The sequence below is a fragment of the Mesoplodon mirus genome, assembly GCF_964341445.2.
Source record: "Mesoplodon mirus genome assembly, chromosome: 4".
NCBI lineage: Eukaryota > Metazoa > Chordata > Mammalia > Artiodactyla > Ziphiidae > Mesoplodon > Mesoplodon mirus.
In genome coordinates this window covers 139,420,147-139,441,341 of record NC_138979.1, presented here as the reverse complement: position 1 = coordinate 139,441,341, position 21,195 = coordinate 139,420,147, and the positions used below count along the sequence as shown (strand labels likewise).

Genomic DNA, 21,195 nt, shown 5'->3' with positions numbered 1-21,195 from the left:
ATTTATGTCCGACCTGGACCATAACAGACACTTGCCTCCCTGAATTAAAAAAAAGGCTAGATTATGCCAGAGCCCAAGAAAGTATTTGCCTGTTAGACTTCAGCAGTGGTTTTCACACTTTTAAGTACAAAGAGTCATCTGGAGTATTTTCTAGAAAAGCAAATTCCCCAGCTGCATTGACACAGATTCTGAATCAGGGAGTCTGGGGTGAGACCTAAAATGTACATTTGAATAAGTGGCCTAGGTAATTATGAAGTAGACAGTTTCCCCTACTCTGAGGAAAACTGGACTCTGGGAACCTCATTCTCCAGAGACACTGCAGCATGGGGGTGAAGGCAGCCAAGACCCCTCCCAAGTCTTTGCAGGTGGCCTCTGACTGAGAATTTCCTCAGCCTCCTCCCTGGTTTCAGTCCAACTCTGGTCACCAAATCTCAGAGCCCTTCAGCCAAAAGACCACTTGGCCTTGAAGGATCATTTTTATCTTCGGCAATCTACCTCCTGAAGGCGTCCATTGGCCCTGCCCTCATTGGAGGAAACAAATCATCACACCAGTGCTCTCACTCAACCAGCAGCCAGTCTGAGCTCACAGGCGGTTCTAGCTCCTGCTATGAATCAGAATGAATTTATGAATAATTTGTATGAGGCTTGTCACCTCTTGTTGCAGCCTTTCTTCAGCACATAGTTTTCCTCGTTTGGCCTTTCCAGTACTTATACCTTCGTTTATTTTAAAGGCTTCAAGTCTGGAATATCACATATGCAGCATTACACAGAATCCGGCTTCTTATAGCGGACATCTCAGTAAGCTCTCAAATTTAGAGCCCCACATGTCAAAAGCAAGGAAACAGAAACTTTCTGAGCAGGTGGGGCAAAGCCAGGTAATAGGCATCTCAGCTCCCCAAGATCCTGCTGGCACCCTGGCTGAGTAACCCTTCTGTGTGTGTCTTAGCATGTTATTTACAGAGGCCTGACGCCAAGTAGTTTTCCACAACAACTTTTGCGGGATTATTAGCACTCATTCTGTTGGCAAATGAGAACTTTGTAGGGTACACAACTGTTCTCTCTTCCTCCAAAGCTTGATTCCACTCTGGGGTTCGCATAAGCATGTGCAATATGTTTGGGAAAAACTGGTTATTGCTTTCCTGCAGGTGTGCAGGGTTTCTGAGCTGTGGGGCAGGTCATAGAGTGGGAAAAGTGTCTGGGAAGACTGAGAGTAAGGATGCCCCATCTGATGGAGGAAGGGAAACAAATGTGTGTCTACCCATTTTTGCACTTGGCCCTTTTCATCTGCCTTCACACTGGACTCCTAAGCAAGGCCATTGCATGCAGCTGATTGGCTTATGTTGAATTCTCTTTCAACTCACCTCAAGCATGAGGAGAGTCACCTTTCATTAAACTTCACCAAGCCTCTTTTAAATTACAGTTCTCCCTTTGAAATGATAGCGGCAGGCATTAAAGTCCAAAGGTGCAGTAACTTTGATCACCATTCAGTAGAGGGTCAGAGACTGAGTCAGTCAACTGGGGTGAAGAGCACCCACAGGCTGGGGTGAAAGGCAGCCTGGTGGGCATCAGTGGCCTGGGTTACCATCCAGAGGGACCTGCCGCCTGGGGTGCAGACATCATGAGTGGAGGGGCAGCAGGGCCAGTGGTGAAGAGCACAGGGGCCACGGTGAGACTGCTTAGGGGCAAATCCTGTCTGCATCACCTCTAACCATCTCACTTTGGGCAGTTTACCTGACTGCCCTGTGCTTTAGTTTCCTGGTCTGTGAGGTTGGGATAACGACAGAAACAACTTCAGGGGACTGCTGTGAGAATTAAGTGAGCTCATCTATGTAAAAATATTCAATAGACACATAATAAGCGTGGAATCAGTATCAGTTATTGACTCTGTCTAAAGAATATGGATGCAGGATTTAGAAGACACCTGGTGATGGGTATCTTCTAAGGATGTTAAAAGAGACAATGCTTCATGGGCTTCCCTGGTGGCACAGTGGTTGAGGGTCCGCCTGCCGATGCAGGGGACACGGGTTCGTGCCCCGGTCCGGGAAGATCCCACATGCCGCGGAGCGGCTGGGCCCATGAGCCATGGCCGCTGAGCCTGCGCGTCCGGAGCCTGTGCTCCGCAATGGGAGAGGCCACAACAGTGAGAGGCCCACGTACCGCAAAAAAAAAAAAAAAAAAAAGAGACAATGCTTCAGAGGCTGCCTGACATGGTGACCCAGGCGGCAGTGTGATCGGGCACAGTTGTCACCACAATCGCTCACCCCAGTAATGCTCAGATGGTCTAAGGGAGACATCCGATGGAGACATATCTTGACCTCCACCTCGGGCAAAGACCCTTGCTTTTGTTTTCGTTTCATGAAAGAATTTAAGACCTTCATTGAATTTCATGAGTGTACAGTAGAGTTCTTACCTGGCAGAACTAATCTGCTGGGGAACAATAATTATTTCATGTTAAGTATGTACTCTCCTCAGTCTATTTTATATTTATTATCTTAGCTTTTTCTCACAACAACCCAATGAAGTGAGTCCTGTTATCATTGCATTTTACAGAAGAAAACTGAGGTGCAGAATGGTCACTTGCCCAAAGGCAGAAGTTTAACCAGGACTTCCTGACTCAAGTGCCCACACTACAAAGCCATGCCTCACCTTAACCAACCCACTCTCCTCTGACTCACTTAAGTATTTTATTTATTTTTATTGACATGTTCTAAGAAGGACAAGTGGATAATGAAAAATGTTAGTGAACATCCATTTTACCGAAATTGTACTGAGCACTTAACCATGAACCAAGGTACAAACCACTGTACTGGGACTAGAGGTGAAGAAGGGAGGGTCAGACATGTGGCCCCTGCCCCAGTGAACATTCAGTCTACTTGATGGGAGGGCAAGTGAGGGAGAGACCTCGGGAAATAAAAGTAGGGAAATATAAGGGAGGGAGGTAAGGACAGAGGGCTGTTGGGATAATTTGGTGCCACAGGGAAAGTTAGTGTGTCTTTTTCTGTTTCATAGTAAACAGAGGAAACAAGCTCAGAGATCTTAAATAGTAAATCCTGCATTGCTCAGCAAGTCAGAGAGAAAGGTAAGAGTCTACTCTCTGACTCTGCAACCCACACTCTCCCCACTGCACCATGTATCTCATGGAGCCTGAGAAAGTGACTGAAAGCCATGTCCTCAAGAGCCTGAATGTTGCTCTAAGAAGCTTGGGCTTTATTCGCTAATAGACGGAAGTACCCACAATGCCCCCTCATCTCTAAATTTAAGAGCATCATCCAGGGATTTCCTTGCAGGAGTCAAATCCCACTGGTTTCCCTCTGTGCCTACATCTATCCCCCCACCCCAGGGGTGTCCAGTGAGCCAATCAACTATTTCTTTCATTCTTTTATGCAAACACAGCAGCTGGATTTGCTGCACCTGTAGCCCCTGCTGTGTCGCACACGATAAAAGGATCAAAGCCTGGAAAATGACTTCAGACTATAATTTAAGATAATTACAATTTTTAACCTAAATTACATTTTAACATTTCATAACAGAGCTGTCAAGATTCTATCTATCAAAACTCTATCAAGCAAACAAAAGAGGATAATTCTATTTTCAGACGCATGCTGTCATCACTCTGGTTTCTCACAGAAAGACTGCTGTCTTCCTTCACATTCTCATTTTCAGATACTCTTCCTCTTTCCCACCCACCTTTGGAGTCTGAGACTATATGCTCTTAAACAAGTGGAAAATATGCCAAAGGCATGTGTAACTCAGGGTATGAAAGCATTTCTCAGAAGCAGCAACTCTAATGAGAAGTGCATCAGAAGGAAATATCTCTGAGTTGGTAGCGCCATCCTGTCTCACTAAATAGACTCTGATTGGGGATGGGAGAAAGGCAGGATATTAAACTCCTCAAATCAAAGAGAACAATGAAATGCCAAAACGCTTCCTACTAGAAGCTGAATTTGCTTTCATTCTGTCCCATTGGATTAGGAAGTTTGTTCTAAGGTTTTCTGTGAGATATCAAGGGAAGAATACTACCTATATCGGGTATTGTTGGATGCCAACTCATTATCCATTTCACCCCTCCCTGGACCATTATGAAACAGCCATGTTGTTTGGGTAACAATGACCTTTCCCCCAGCCCCAGGAGTGTGTCCCCAGTAGCCTCAGGCACTCAGTGTAATCTTATCCTCTTTACAACTGGGACTGATGCAGGAATGGGCAAGGAACACAGGCCTCAGCCAATCAGTACATGGCATCCCCCAGCCCCAGGGATCAGGCGGGACAGGAGCACATGACCTTAGTTGGTCCAATCAGAGTGAAGTTCACAAGTTTTGTTGGATGGTGGAGAGGAGAGAAACGCTCCCTTTTGGACCTCTGGTGAACAGCATTGCACCTGGAACTGCTGCAGGCATTTTGCTACCAGTAGGGGAAGCCAGAGGACCAAGCCAACACACGAAGGAGGGCAAAGCCAAGAGCGTGACAGAGAAATGGAGCAGGAATCCTAATGAAACCGTGCATGAAAACTGACACACAGCCAGTTTGAGGTGGGTTTTCTTTTGTTTGCAGCCAAGAGCATCCTAACTGATCTACCAGCTCTAATAGTTCAGTGACTTGTGGGACTAGAGCCCTTTGAAAATCTGATATAGGCCATGATCTCTGTTCCCAGAAAAAAAAAACCACATACACAAAGTTTACACAGAATTTAGGGAGGACAGCATCACTGACTCCAGATTGAGAGCTCCCAGCAGACAGGTTAGGAACTTAGGTTTGGGGTAGGATAGATTTGGGTTCAAATCCCGCCTCAGGCATTTGCAACTGCATGACTTTGGGGTTCCCTTCCATGACTCTTCTGAATTTCATTTCAGTCCTCTATAAAATGAGAATAATAATAATAATACCTACTTCATAGGGATGTAAAAATTAAATAAAACTATGGCTGTCTAGAGATTAGCATGCCACATAGTCACAACCCAAACACTATGGCATCAAGTAATTAAGAATAGCCCTTAAAGGGCTCCAGAGAGAAAGCCCTTTAGATAAATGTCCATGTCAAATGTTAGGACATGCAAAAAGTGAAGCCATGACTGCTCTGAAAATGTGAAGCAGTTGATCAGGGATTGGTCCTAAACTGAGGAAAAAACTGACATTTGGGACAGGATTGGGGGCAATACACAGCTTCCTCGCCTGAAAAGTACCTAAATGGTGCTCAGGATTATTGTGGGTCAAATGAGAAAAAAAAGGATTTGATCCCCCAGGGGCAGAATGAGGAAGGTTTTGTTAATTGTGAAGTTTTTAAAAAGCACAATAAAACGGGAATAAAAAAGATCTACCGTTGCAGATCTGCTAACAGACTTTTAGAATCTAAGAGAGCACAAAGTTGCAATTTCCCACCCCTGCTCAGCAGAATTGTCTCACCTGGCTGTCCTTCACAGGCCAAAACCCCAAAATTTCTTTTAAAAAGGAGAGATCTTGGACTACACAGGCAGTGGCCACCCTGTCCAATGCCCCACCCTGCTGTTCCACCCTTGCCCTCCCACCTCCAGCACCTTTGAGCCTACTCCACCTAGAGGCTTTCCCGGATATGCACATTCTAACACAGTTATACGGCTCTTCGAATATGTTCCCTTGACTTATGACTTGGAAATATCAGCAGGAATGGAAAACCCAGGGTAGGACCAGGAGGAATCCTGTCCAGGGACATTTTAGAGTTGACACAGCCCATCTGCTTGGCCTTTCACTGTGGTCCTCTATTTCTACCTTCCATTATCTTATTTTTTTCTGCCTCAAAACTTTCCTTCTTTTTCCACTCCATTTTTCTAAGTAGGCCAGTCACAAATAAGCACTTTTTTGAGAATGAATGCAATCCCATCTTTGCATTTCCTGCATTTCTCTCATTTATGTTGACACCAAAGCAAGTCCCAATAAAGTGGCACAAACCAACCCCTCCCTACTGTGAGGTGGGCAGAAAGCCTGGGCTGGGAGGAATTATGTCCCATCCCAGGCTATCATCCCCATGAAATCAATTCCTTCCTATGAATCTTCTCCCTCAACACACCCTCAGAGCTCCGGGGGGTAAAGTAGGGGGTCACACATTAACAGGAAAATGTTAAAAGCTGTTCTGACTTCCCACATCACAGCCAGCAATGACTCAGTGACAAAGTTCTACTCCCTCCTAGAAACAACTGAGACCAAGAGGCAAGAAGAAATGCTGACAGAAACCCACAGAGCCTGCTGCAGTTTGGTAAAGCACCAAGTCAGCCAATATGTCTTATGGAAAAGGAGAGCAGATGTGACCCCAGTTGGCACTGACAATAGCCAAGCCACAGCGCTGCTGCTGACACTCACCACTCTGGAGGAAGGCTCCAAAGGCAGCTGGCTCACTGAGGAAAAAGTAAGTCACGGCTGAGGGGAGGGGAGGTTGGGCTGCTCTCAGGGAGTGGCTGTAATATCTGCTCCGCATCCTAAACCAAGACCTCAGCCCAAAAGCAGAGATACCACACTACTATGGAACAGGTAGAAGAAAAGGTAAGGGTTTCCCAGATCTGATGACTGACAATCTAGCCATAGCTTGGGAGAGAGCAATTCTAAGGTTCTGGCAAAAATCCTGTTTAAATAATTTCTGATGGAGTCCAGGTTGGGTAGGGGGCAAATGAAGCCAAAAGGATACTGATGAATGAGGACACAAGAGAAGCATCTAGAGAATAGAGGCAAGGACTTGAAGAGACAAAGTTCAAAGGCTATGAAGATTTTAGACACAACCCTTGGAGATTTTTGTAAACTGATGAGCACCTGATATGTACCTTTTTTTTTTAATGTAGGATAATAGTTCTGCAAGCCTGGTTGTTCCCACTTTTTTCAGAAGAAAAAAAATGGAATTGAGTCTCCTACGTTGCAGCTCAGAGCAACTAACTTTTCCTCCAGATAGCAAGTATTTAGGAAATGAAGGATCCACAAATAATTATTGGTGTGCTGAGCACTGAGACCTGCTCCATCACCAAGGTCTCAAGCTGAAAAAGTCCTCTCCCTGACCTAAATCTCCTTTCCTTTTCATCCTACAGCTCTCTCATTCCTGCTGAATCTGTCCTCACCTTCTCTGGGTCTCCATTCTCTAGATGCTAAACAAAGGAATATGATGCAAGATGTAATGATGAACAGAAATATCAGTCTATATAGTATTAATTCTAAATAAGCTTGACTATAAACAAAGCTTAATAATAATATGAATAACTAACAAGGAATTAAAAACAAGGTAGAAGAAAATAGTAGGTGCCAACAACATGGATATGGGAGAAGAGCTGAATTAAAAAGTAGAAGTTCTCCATTATGCTAAGTGAAATAAGCCAGCCACTTAAGGACAAACATTGCATGATTCCACTTACATGAGTACCTAGAGTAGTCAAAATCATAGAGGCAGAAAGTAGAATAGTTCTTGCCAGGGGCTGGGGGGAGGGGGAAGGGGGAATTATTGTTTAATGGATACAGATTTTCAGTTTTATAAGATGAAAGAGTTCTGGAGACGGATGATGGCACAACATTAAGAATGTATTTAATATTACTTAACTGTAGACTTAAAAATAGTTAATATAGCAAATTTATGTTCTGTGTATTGTACCACAGTAAAAAAATTGGGAAAAAAAGTAGAAGTTCTCACATTGTTTGGGAAATGTTCACCTTAAGCTTAGTCAAGTATTGATGGCAAAAAATTAAAGATTACCACCAACAGAAATAAAATGTATAACTTCCAGGGGACTTCCCTGGTAGTCCAGTGGTTAAAACTTTGCCTTCCAATGCAGGGGGTGCAGGTTTGACCCCCGGTTGGGGAGCTAGGATCCCGCATGCCTTGCAGCCAAAAAACCAAAACATAAAACAGAAGCAATATTGTAACAAATTCAATAAAGACTTTAAAAATGGTTTACATCTAAAAAAAACTTTGAAAATAATAAATAAAAGTTCTTTAAAAATGTATAACTTACAGACTAGAAAAGGAAGAGGGAAAATAAAGAAAAATCAAATGTAAGGACAAAAAGAATAGCAACGAGAATGGAAGGTAACACAAAAACAGAAAATTAGATAGAAGAAATAAGTCCAAATATATCAGTAATAAATGTAAAAACCATTAAAACTACTGCTTATAACATTGTATCAGACTGGAACTTTAAAAGTTCCAACTATATGGTATTTGTAATGGACAAATGAAAAAAAGACATGCCAGGCAAACAGTAACTGCCAGAAAGCTATAGAGCCTTATTAATATCAGACAAATTAGAATTTAAGGCAAATAGAATTTACTCATATTAAACATACTAAGTGATGAGGTGGTAGAGTGGCATGGACATATATACACTACCAAGTGTAAAGTGGACAGCTAGTGAGAAGCAGCCACATAGCACAGGGAGATCAGATCGGTGGTTTGTGACCACCTAGAGGGGTGGGATAGGGAGGGTGGGAGGGAGGGAGATGCAGGAGGGAAGAGATATGGGAACATGTGTATATGTATAACTGATTCACTTTGTTATAAAGCAGAAACTAACACACCATTGTAAAGCAATTATACTCCAATAAAGACGTTAAAAAAAAAACATACTAAGTGAAAAGGACAGTTTTTTTCAGGAAGATAGAATGAGCCTGATTCTGTTGTGCTGAACAACATGGTCTCAATATACATAGCAAAAAACTACAAAATTACAAGGAAAAAAATGGACAAATCATAGAGGGAGATTTCAGTATGCCTTTTCAGAAAGTGATAAATTATCTTGATCAAAATTTTGGTAAGACACAGAAGATTCAAATAATTATAACTATCAACATTGACTAAAGGAAATGTAGAATTATGAATTTCCAAAATGCAGCAGAAAGACATAATTTTGTAACAATGGAACAATTACACATGACAAGAAAACATTTTTCCAAATAATGTGTGAGTTAACAAAGAACTCATAATAGAAATCATTAGCACAGCATGCCAACATTTGAGGATGTGGCTAAAGCAGCATTAAAAGGAAAAATTATAGCCTTGAATATATATCTATATATACTAAAACTAAGATGAGCTAAGCATTCAGTTCAAGAAGTTAGAAAAAGGATAAAACTCAAAGATAGTAGATGAATGGTTATAATAAAAATAAAAGGAAGAAACAATACAAAAGAATAATATAACCAAGATTTTTCTGAAATGGCAAATCAAATAGATGATTTTCTGGTAAGACTGATCAAGAAAAAGTGACGGCACAAATTAAACAATGATTGGAGTAGAAATGAGATCATCATTTCAAGTGAAATAGAGACTGAAGAAATGACAAGTGAATGCTATGAACCCAAATTTTGAGAGCTAAGTTTGTAATTTTTAGACAAACTTGTCAACATTGACTCAAAAGAAATTAAAAGTTTGCATATATCTATAATTTCTTAAATAGCAAAAATACATATTCATATAAACTTCCAGGGCATGACTATTTTTACTAATGAGTATTGCAAAACCTTCAGCAAACATAAAATTCTAATCTTATGCAAGTTATATTGGAAAATAAAACAAAAGAGAAATTTCTCGATCTCCCTGTAGGGGCTATTATAATCTTGATACCAAAACTGTACAAGTAGAGTCTAAGAAATGATAGCAATAGGAAGAAAGAACAGCATTTGAGATACACTGGATGTTCATAAAGCACTGGGAACTATTCTAAGAGCTTTACTCATGATTTCATTTAATATCTCAAAAAAAATAGACTATTTGGTAGGTGTTGCTGTTAACTCCATTTGGAGATAAGGTAACATAGACAGTTTAAGTAACTTGCCCATGTTGAGAGTCAGGAAGTGATAAAACAAGGATTCAAAATAGAACAGTCTCACCTCAGAGCCTGCGTCCTTAACCATTATGCTATATTCCCTCCCAATTTTGCATCTGTGGCCAATATGCAAATACTAAAGAATGAACAACAAATCAACATAGATACTATCTATCTATCTATCTATCTATAAATATCAGCACTTCTAATCAAGCAATTTGTAAAGCATTTAATAAAATTGGAAACCCATCCATGATTTCAAGAATAAGTAAAAACACTTAGAAAACTAGGAAGAGAAAGGGAACTTCCTTAATTTGAAAAAGGGCATCTATAAAAATCATACATATTATGGTGATTGATTTTCCATTAAGTTCAGCAAAAGAAACGGATTCCCCCATCACCATTTCTAGTCAACATTGACCTGGAGATCATATCAAGTAAAATAAGTCAATGAAGAAAATTAAATGCATAAGACTTGGAAAGAAAAAACAAACTTCTGACTTTCAGACTATATTATCGATATTATATATATAGAAAATCCAAGAAAATATACCATATTAAAATTGAAAAAGTTGCTTCAGAAAGATTCCTAGGTAAGAGATTAATATTAAAAAATATTGTTGAACTCATTCTAGTCACAATAGTAACAAAAATACATACATTCAATAAAAATGTATTGAGTATCTGCCGTGTACCAGGCACTGAATTATGCACTGGAATAATAGGTATAAGACTTTCATGGAGAAAATTATTAACCTTTCCTGAAAGATATGAAAGAAGACCAAATAAATGGAGCAATATATCATGTGATAGGAGAACTTAATATCCTACAGAGGATAACTCTTCTTGAATTAATTTATAAACTCAATAAAAGTGCAATCAAAACCCAAAATAATTTTAATTGGAATTTGACAATATGATTTTTAAATTAATGTGAAAAAGCAAAGAAACAAAAATATCGAAAACAATTTTAAAGAAGAAAAACAAGGTGTAGACATTTGTCCTATAAAATGACAAAATTTATTTTCAAGTTATACTAATTAAGAGAGTGAGTTCTTGGCACTAAGGTTCACCTTGAGAGGGGGTAGGGCAACTCGCCTGGACCACTTTTATAGGCCCTGCATTGCCCAAGTTTACTGATTACAAATTTACTGTCAGCTTGGTTTTGCAAAATCATAAAATTGAATTCTCTGCTACCCTTCATGAAGAGCTTCTAAACAAAATAGAAAAACCATTCAGTTCTGTGTCTGGACAATGTAAATAGTTTCTTGGCAATAATCTGTAAACTGAGTATCAAATATAAGAGTCTTTCAGAACCCCATGCAGAAAGGCAGCCTTATCAGGAAACAAAAGTAGAGGTTGAGAATTGCCCTGACTGGGGAGGGAAAGACTTCTGAGAAATGAAGGCCAATCATGGTGACCTTGAATAGCCTTTGTTAACAGGAGGTGGTATGCTTCAGAAAACCAAGATGAGCCATTTGCCACAAAGCAATTCAGGGCTAGAGGGCAGTGGCATTAAAAACTAAACTCCTTGGAAGGCAGAATCAGTCTTTTCATTTTTCTCTACCTCCACCCTCTTCTCTCCAATTTGGAAGAGATCCCTTTGGGATGATCCTTTCTCTGGGGCTGAACAGCAAGCCAGATTAGGACAAGAACTCATTTTATTTCAGACATGAATATTAAATGAGATTTATGACAGATGGAATACTTGTTAATTCTTTCTATTAGTAGAACCATTCATAACAGCAAAGAAAGGGCCATCCCCAAACACACAGGGATGTTTTTAGTCCTTTCTCTTGAAGACTAATATTCAGTCTTTCTCTCTCTCTCTCACATACACACACACACACACACACGTCATCCAAGAAAACCAAACTGCCCTCAGCTATAAACCCACATTCCCACTGATTCCAGCAGGAGTTGTGGGCATGTCATTGGGAGCCAGAATGTGACCCATGTCCTATTAATTAATCAGTCCTACAACATAGGAATGGAATTTGAAGTTAACAGAAAGACTCCTGTGCTCCAGCCCTCTGCTCATCGACTCCTGTTTGTTCACATGAGAAGAGAAGCCAGAGCCCTAGAGGGCTCCTTGTTTGTTAGCAAGGCCCCTACTTCTAGCCCCTACTCCCATCTTTTTGTGCTGCTACATAAAAAACCTTGGTCAATAGCCCCTCTCCCCAATGGCTTTACTATATGACTGCTCTTTTATCAGGCTTCTAAGGGACCCCAGTAACCTCCCCCAACCCATGTGGAAACGACAGTTCAATGTGTGAACACAGATCAGCTCTCCTACAGGGCTCAGGACCAAATAATGCAGGAAGCTGACCTACAGAGCAGGCAGGCTCCTTTCTGCTTAACAGTTCTCACTTCAGAAAGGTGAAGGCTAATACAGGTAATGCAAGAGCTAGGGAGAGCAAAGATAAGGGGAACGAATGAAAAATATTCACCAAGGTTGTAATGACACCATCCGTCCCATATCCTAACTTGAGTTGCTTCTCTCCCGGGCAGAGCTGATGTCACTCCACCAAATCCAACCTACCAACTTTGGTTTGCTCAGGTATTGGGGTTTCAGAGACAGACTGAGTAATACTGGCATTCGATGAGTCATTCATTTCTGCATTTATGCATTCAACGTTTTACTGAGTGCTATAGACCAGGTACCCTGAACAATCTAGGAAGGAAAAGAAAGACCATTGAAACGCAGCGTGATCAGTGGCTAGACTGGATTTGTGTTTGTGGTGCTGGGGTAGGGTGTGGAGAAAACTTCCCAGGAGAGTGACATTTAAGCTGGATCTTGAAGAACAAGTGTGTAGTATATAAATATATATAGTAATATATTTAATCTATATAGTGCTCCCCTGGTTCCTCAGTGTTCTTCCCTTCATCAAAAGCACTCCAGAAGCTTTGTGGTATCCCCATAAAGGTGAGTCCTCAATTTGTTTTTGAAGCATTTCATTTGACCAAAATGAAAAAATGATTCTAATACAAGGTGCTCCATTTCTTGGAAATCAATATCCTGAATGTTTTTTAATAACATAAATTTTTTTTTTTTTTTTTTGCGGTACGTGGGCCTCTCACTGTTGTGGCCTCTCCCGTTGCGGAGCACAGGCTCAGCGGCCATGGCTCATGGGCCCAGCCGCTCTGCGGCACGTGGGATCTTCCCGGACCGGGGCACGAACCCGCGTCCCCTGCATCGGCAGGCGGACTCTCCACCACTGCGCCACCAGGGAAGCCCACATAAAACATTTTTAATTATGAAAGGAATATATGTTTTCCATAGGTACTCTGGAAAATTCAGAGAAGGATAAAGGAAAAACTTAAAAATTAGCAGGAATCCAGGTATTAGAGAAAACTCTATCACTACTTTGGTGTTTTGTCTTATTTTCTAAGAATAGACTTTTGGTTTTGTGCAAAACTGGGATCACATACCGTACACAAAATTTTGTAACTTTTTTTTTTACTTATTCTATTCTAAACAGTTGCCACATCCTTAAATACTCTGAAAACAGTGCTTTTAATGGCTGAAAAATATTCCATTGTATGGATGGACCACAATTATTTCAACTATTGCTCCACTGGTGGTGGTTTATGTCACATCCATTCTTTCACTCTCTATGCTGCAATGATTATAAATTTGTCTGTACATCTATGATTATTACCTTGCAATAAATTTCTAAAAGTACAATACCTGGAACAAAGGTCATGTGTATTTTTAGGATTCTTGCTACATACTGCTGAATTTTTCTCCAGAAATACAAACATAGTACTACTATGCAGTGTATAAATCAATGAATGAACAAATTATTTTTAAGATTCTCCATAATACTCTTGCTAGAAATTGCCAGGCTTAAACCAGAGGAAACTCAACTTTGTGGGAGTAAAAAAACCATTGGATTGGGGAAACTAGTAAACTAATAAAATTCTAACCACTTCTGAGAAGAATATACACCAAGAATTATTTCTAAAGTTGAGTTACATATTTATCTGAAAATTATGTAGCCAAAGTAATGTTGCAGAAGAATAGTTATAGGAAATTGTGCACTATGTATCAAAAGCAGTCTCTAAAATCACACAGAGTATGATCCCATTTTTGTGGAATATGCATATGAGTGTATACATATATATGTTGTGTGTAATGTTAGAAAACCAAATGCCAAGAGTTTTTTCCAGTTTTACTGAGAAATAATTGATATACTGCACTGTATAAGTTTAAAGTATGCAGCACGATGGTTTGGCTTACTTATATTGTGAAAGGATTACCACAGTAGGTTCAGCTAACACCCATCTTCTCATCTAGCTACAAAAAAAGAAAAGAAAGAAGAATAAAGGAAAAGACTTCTCCTTGTGATGAGAATCTTGGGATTTACTCTCTTAACAGCTTTCCTACGTATCATACAGCAGTGTTAGCTGTAGTCATCAAGCTGTACATTACACCCCTAGTATTTATTTTATAACTGGAAGTTTGTACTTTTTGACCACCTTCCTCCAATTCCCCCTCCCCAACCCTACCCCCTCGCCTCTAGTAACCATAGTCTGACCTTTTTTTCTATGAGTTTGATTCTTATGGTTGTTTTAGATTCCACAAGTGAGATCATACAGTATTTGTGTTTGTCTGACCTAATTTACTGAGCATAACGCCTTCAAGTTCTAACCATGTTGTTGCAAATGGTAGGATTTCCTCATTTCTCATTGGTTAATAATATTCCATTATAGATATATAGATATAGATATAGATGTATCACAACTTATTTATTCATCCATTGATGGACACTTAGGTTGTTTCCATGTCTTGGTTATTGTAAATAATGATGGAATGAACATTGGGGTGCAGATATCGCTTCACATTAGTCTTTTTGTTACCTTTGGATATATTCTCAGAAGTGGAACTGCTGAATTATATGGTAGTTCTATTTTTAAGCTTTTGAGGATCTTCCATACTGTTTTCCATAATGGCTGCAAAAATTTACAATATCACCAGCAGTGCACAAGTCTTCCTTTTTCTCCACATCCTTGCCAGCATTTATCTCTCATCTTTTTGATGATGGTGATTCTAACAGATGTGAGATATATCTCAGTGTGGTATCAATTTGCATTTCCCTAATGACTAGTGATGTTGAGCATCTTTTCATGTACCTGTTGGCCTTTCATGTACCTTTTTTGGAAAAATGTCTATTCAGGTCCTTTGCCCATTTTTAATTGGATTATTTGGGTTTCTGCTATTGAGTTTTATGATTTCTTCATATGTTTTGGATATAAATCCCTTATCAGATATATGGTTTGCATATTTTTTCCATTCTGTAGGTTGTCTTTTCACTTTGTCAATTGTTTCTTTTTCTGTGCAGAAGCTTTTTAGTTTGAGGTAGTTGCCCCTGTTTATTTTTTATTTTTGTTGCTTGTTCTTTAGGTATCATACCCTAAAAATCATTACCAAGACCCAAGTCAGGGACTTCGTTCCTATGCTTTCCTCTAGGAGTTTCATGAAACCCCAAAATATTAACAGTTACTCTCTATGTGCTGGATTCTAGGTGATTTTTCCTTTGTGGGGTGTGTGTTTGTGTGTGTGTGTGTGTGTACGTGTGTATGTTCTAAATCTTGCACATTGAGCATATATTACTTTTTTAATCAAGGAAAAAAATGTTTTTAAATGTTGAGTTATCATGGAACTAAAAGAAATGTTTCCTACAGTGAGACAGTAAACAAAATGATAAACAAGCAATTCTTCCTCTGAAGTCTGCTCAGTTGCCATAACAAAATACCACAGACCAGGTGGTTTAAACAATAGAAATTAATTTTCTCACAGTTCTGGAGGCTGAGGAGTGAGATCAGGGTGTCAGCATGGTTGAGTTCTGCTGAGGACTCTCCCCAGCTTGCAGACAGTCACCTTCTCCCTGATGCTCACATGGCCTTTCCTTGGTGAGTGCTCATGGAGGAGACCAGCCCTCTGGTGTCTCTTCTTAAAAAAGCACTAATCCATCAGAGAGGCCCAACCCTTATGGCTTCATCTAATCATTATTACCTCCCAAAGGCCCCATCTCCAAACACCATCACATGAGGGTTAGGGCTTCAACATATGAATTTTGGAGGGTCACAAACATTCAGTCAATAACAAAGGGAATCCTTCAGAGATTAATATTGAGATAGGTTCAAGTTCACATTTAAAAAATAATAAAATATATAGAAGAGTCATCTTGCTAGATATAATACAGAGGGGGGAAAAAAACATAAACAGGATACAGCCCTGCCCTCAAAGGGATACATTTTTGAGAAGGAAGACAGAAAATTATTACTAATCAGTGCCATAGAATTCTAACAAAAATATACGCTGGCACATATTTGAGTGGAGAGGGAGAAGAGAGAGGAAGTGCTCTTAGTCTGGGAACAATCAGGAGATAATTCTACAAAGAAGTGAAACTTAAGCTGAGTTTTTAAAGGAAAAAAAAAGTAGAACGGGTCAAGCATGTGGAAGGCTGTGCCGGGCAGAGGGAACAGTTTGTACCAAGGCATGGAGGCTGGAAAACATCGCTCCCCACACAGGAAGGGATGAGGCGGGAGAAGAGGTCAGAGGAAGGACTCCAGTCTCTACCATGGTTCCTGAATTCCGGACGTCACCAGAGACTGAATGAAGTGAACTGTATGCCATGCTAAGTTTGAACTTTATCTCAAAGACCATGCAAAGCACAGAATTTTAAGCAGAGTAGAACAAGACATGACTAATGATTTAGAAATATCCCTCTGGTCATGGCTTACATATCAGTTTGGAGAATGGAAAGCCAGTTTAGAGGTTTTCCTAATAGTTCAGAAGAAAAATGAGATCCTAAACTAAGCACAGTTATTTATCAGGAAAATAAATTAGGTATGTATTGTCCAACAGCCAATTTGGTTATAGACAATTTCTATAACAAAGCTATAAACTGTACATGGTTGGGGTATTTAACTGACAAAATAGGTACCTAAGGTGACAGCCCTGGATTTCATTGGTTGTCCTGGTACAATTATTAACAGCAGCACCCATTTGTCTTCAAGAGTGTCCCAATTTGGGTGATAAATTATGGGGACCCTATAGTTACTCCCCTCTTCCAACTCCCTGAATTTTTAGTCTGAACGTCCTACTTTAGACACCATTCCTTGGAGTCTTCTTTTTTTCCTCAGATGAGTTCACCATCTTGCCACCTTCTAGGCCATACTTTGGGTCACCAGAGAAGAAAGCTGCCTGTTCTGTCTCAACCCCAAGATCAGCCTTTTTATAAGATTGTTTACCTTATGGTTATCTGAATCTCCCCACTTTTTGGCCACAAAAGTTCCATGGAGGAGACACTTCTGTCCTGGATCCAAGCCTGTTCCCAAATCAGCTTCTTCTGCTCAGATTCCTCCTTCTCCCTTCAGCACTGGTTGAGTGCCCTGGCCTTCAAAACCCCAGCCACTTCACCGCTAACATTGCCCTTCATTGTATCATCTTGAGCCCATAAATCCTCTAAACGAAAATGTCAATGGTCAACGTCCTTCCCCACTTTGCCTCACATTGCCTGATCATCTATTTGGCCAGAGTCTCAAACTCCTAACACAGACACCTCACCCTTTTCTCCACCAGGGTCAACATTTAATGGACAACGTTAGTCTGTCACATGCCCTCTACTCCCCCATCAAGACTAACCAAAATGTAAAAGTAGTTGTTTATGTGGTAGGACTACATATGATTTTTATATCTCTTTTTATTTATCTACTTCTTTGTATATTCCAACTTTTCCATAATAGTATTTTATAATGAGATACATTTAAAATACGACAATTCTACCTTCACTCCCTTCACAAATTTGGACCACTCTTTCTTCTCCACTTCCAAGTCCCACTGAAGCTACTTATCTTGTAGTTATAACTTTCCATTTACAATCAGATTTGGCTAAAGTATTAGCCATTGTGCCAAGTTCTCTGCAGAGTTTTCTCATAAATTGTAGAACAGCTAGCAATTTGAAAAGAATAACAAAAGAATCCTATGTCTGACAGTAAATATTTTTGACTCCATGTGAAAGTTTAAAAAAGAGTTTTAAAAAGTTTGCTCTCTCCGCCCCGGGTTGCCGCAGCCTCCGTCGCTTTCGGGCCTAGCAGCCTGAAGGGAAAAGAAGAAAAAGATTAAAAAAAAAAAAACCCGAAAACGCTTTAAAATCTTAAAAAAAGAAAGAAAGAAAGAAAAAAAAAAAGAGCGAATCCTCCTCGGAGAACCCGCGGGGAAGTCACTTTTGCACGCTTCCAGCCTGCCCGACGCCGCCGTCGCCGTCGCCGTCGCCGCCGCACCTGGGCGTTCGTCAGTCCCCGTCTGTCGGTCCGGTGGTGAGCCGCTCGCGCGCCCGCGTCCACGCGCCTCAGCCCACCGCTCGGCCGCGCTGCGTGGCAGCCCCGCGCCCGCCGCCCTCGCCCCCCGCGCGCCGGCCTCCGCGCTCCACGTGTCCGCGCTGCCCTTCGCCGGCCCGGCGTGGGAGGCGGTTACGCGCTCCGGCTGTGCGGGGCTTGCCGAGTCGGCACCAACAAATATTTGGTTTCCCTCTTCCCCGGGTTGCTGTAATCTTAAACCGCCGGGAGCCCGAGGCCTATATTTATAGAGAAACGCACGTTCTGGAGGCCGCCGTGGGCACCACTGGGTTGCCTCGGGAAGTATTTTTGTAATTTGGAGAACAGTCCCTGTTTTCATTGTTTTCATTTTTTGAAATTGGGAGCTTCCAGACCAGGACAGCTGAAAATTAACAAACTCCCAGGGAGGGCCATATTGTTTTTGAGAGCCTTTTGTCTGTGGTTGGGCAGTCTCGTCCGAGCTGTCCCCGCACTCCTCTCCGGCCCTCGGAGCCGACTCCAGCTTCTCTGAGCTTCACTGCCACCTGTGGGCCGCGGCTCGGAGCGGAGCCCCTTTTGTCCTGTGTGGCCCCCCCTAAGAAGTCCTCCTGGCGGGGCTCGGGGTACTGGGGGCTGGGGAGATGAACGCTGCAGCCAGCAGCTACCCCATGGCCTCCCTGTACGTGGGTGACCTGCACTCGGACGTCACCGAGGCCATGCTGTACGAAAAGTTCAGTCCTGCGGGGCCTGTGCTGTCCATCCGGGTCTGCCGCGACATGATCACCCGCCGCTCCCTGGGTTATGCCTACGTCAACTTCCAGCAGCCGGCTGACGCTGAGCGGGCCTTGGATACCATGAATTTTGATGCGATTAAGGGAAAGCCAATCCGAATCATGTGGTCTCAGAGGGATCTCTCTTTGAGAAAATCTGGCGTGGGAAATGTCTTCATCAAGAACCTGGACAAATCTATAGATAACAAGGCACTTTATGATACTTTTTCTGCTTTCGGAAACATTCTGTCCTGCAAGGTGGTGTGTGATGAGAACGGCTCTAAGGGTTATGCCTTTGTCCACTTCGAGACCCAGGAGGCTGCCGACAAGGCCATCGAGAAGATGAATGGCATGCTCCTCAATGACCACAAAGTGTTTGTGGGCAGATTCAAGTCTCGAAAAGAGCGGGAAGCTGAGCTTGGAGCCAAAGCTAAGGAATTTACCAATGTTTATATCAAAAACTTCGGGGAAGAGGTGGATGATGAGAGTCTGAAAGAGCTATTCAGCCAGTTTGGTAAGACTCTAAGTGTCAAGGTGATGAGAGATCCCAGTGGGAAATCTAAAGGCTTTGGCTTTGTGAGTTACGAAAAACACGAGGATGCCAATAAGGCCGTGGAGGAGATGAATGGAAAAGAAATCAGTGGGAAAGTCATTTTCGTCGGCCGTGCACAGAAGAAAGTGGAACGGCAGGCCGAGTTAAAGCGAAAATTTGAACAGCTGAAACAGGAGAGAATTAGTCGGTATCAGGGAGTGAACCTCTACATTAAGAACTTGGATGACACCATTGATGATGAGAAGTTAAGGAAAGAGTTTTCTCCTTTTGGATCAATCACCAGTGCTAAGGTGATGCTGGAGGATGGGAGAAGCAAAGGGTTTGGCTTTGTCTGCTTCTCATCCCCTGAAGAGGCAACCAAAGCAGTCACGGAGATGAACGGACGCATCGTGGGCTCCAAGCCACTGTATGTTGCCCTGGCCCAGAGAAAAGAAGAGAGAAAGGCTCACCTGACCAACCAGTATATGCAGCGGGTGGCCGGGATGAGAGCGCTCCCCATCAATGTCATCTTAAATCAGTTCCAGCCTGCAGCTGGGGGCTACTTTGTGCAAGCAGTTCCACAGGCTCAGGGAAGACCTCCATATTACACACCTAACCAGTTAGCACAGATGAGGCCTAATCCACGCTGGCAGCAAGGTGGGAGACCTCAAGGCTTCCAAGGAATGCCAAGTGCTATACGCCAGTCTGGGCCTCGTCCAGCTCTTCGCCATCTGGCTCCAACTGGTAATGCTCTGGCCTCTCGTGGCCTCCCTACTACCGCTCAGAGAGTCGGGTCTGAGTGCCCGGACCGCTTGGCTATGGACTTTGGTGGGGCTGGTGCCGCCCAGCAAGGGCTGACTGACAGCTGCCAGTCTGGAGGTGTTCCCACAGCTGTGCAGAGCCTAGCGCCTCGTGCCGCTGTTGCTGCCGCTGCTCCTCGGGCTGTTGCACCTTACAAGTATGCCTCCAGTGTCCGCAGCCCTCACCCCGCCATCCAGCCCCTGCAGGCACCCCAGCCTGCAGTCCACGTGCAGGGGCAGGAGCCGCTGACCGCCTCCATCCTGGCCGCAGCACCCCCTCAGGAACAGAAACAGATGCTGGGTGAACGTTTGTTCCCACTCATCCGGAAGATGCACTCAAACCTGGCTGGGAAGATTACGGGGATGCTGCTGGAGATTGACAACTCGGAGCTGCTGCACATGCTGGAGTCCCCCGAGTCTCTCCGCTCCAAGGTGGATGAAGCTGTGGCGGTCCTGCAGGCTCATCATGCCAAGAAAGAAGCTGCCCAGAAGGTGGGCGCTGTCACTGCTGCTACCTCTTAGACAAGGACAAACCGACTCAAAAGCCAAATAAACCCTCATGGAATTCAGCTCAAGGTTTGAAGACGTCCTAGCTTGTCCTATGGACCTCAACACCAAGAACCACAAATTGCAAATTTAATAGGTCATTTTGTATCAAAAGGTCAATTATGAAGCACCTAGAATTTTTCAATTAAAAGAATATATTCTCTGGGTTCTGATATGGCCCAAACAATGTTAACTTTTTTTTTTCTATTGTGAGTTTTGATTTTTCCCCCCCAGAAACTGGTTTTATTTGATGTACCCAAGTCTTAAGTTTCTCAATAAAGAAAAAATCTCCATAAAAAAAAAAGTTTAAGAGATGGGTGGGGAAAGGGCCAAAATCAAAGAGATAAAAGTAGTTTACAATAGATGTTGATAGATATCCAGGGATTAAAGCATCATCACTGCTGTCTCCCAAAACATCGATTGTCAGAGACAGCAGAATTCAAAGACCAAATAGG

General features: G+C 42.1%; 1 protein-coding gene across 2 annotated transcripts; it reads left to right on the top strand.

The window, feature by feature from the left end:
* Positions 1–18,442: 18,442 nt before the first annotated feature.
* On the top strand, positions 18,443–20,716 carry LOC309802338 (polyadenylate-binding protein 4-like; the record flags this gene model as incomplete). Of its 2 annotated transcripts, XM_082617799.1 has the most annotated exons (2): positions 18,443–20,138; positions 20,274–20,716. In XM_082617799.1, the coding sequence occupies exons 1-2, from the start codon at positions 18,734–18,736 to the stop codon at positions 20,714–20,716; spliced, it is 1,848 nt and encodes a 615-aa protein (XP_082473925.1). In that variant the 5' UTR covers positions 18,443–18,733. The 2 variants fall into 2 exon arrangements, with proteins under 2 accessions (XP_082473925.1, XP_082473924.1); XM_082617798.1 differs by having other exon boundaries at positions 18,443–20,716.
* Between the last annotated feature and the right edge of the window lie 479 nt (positions 20,717–21,195).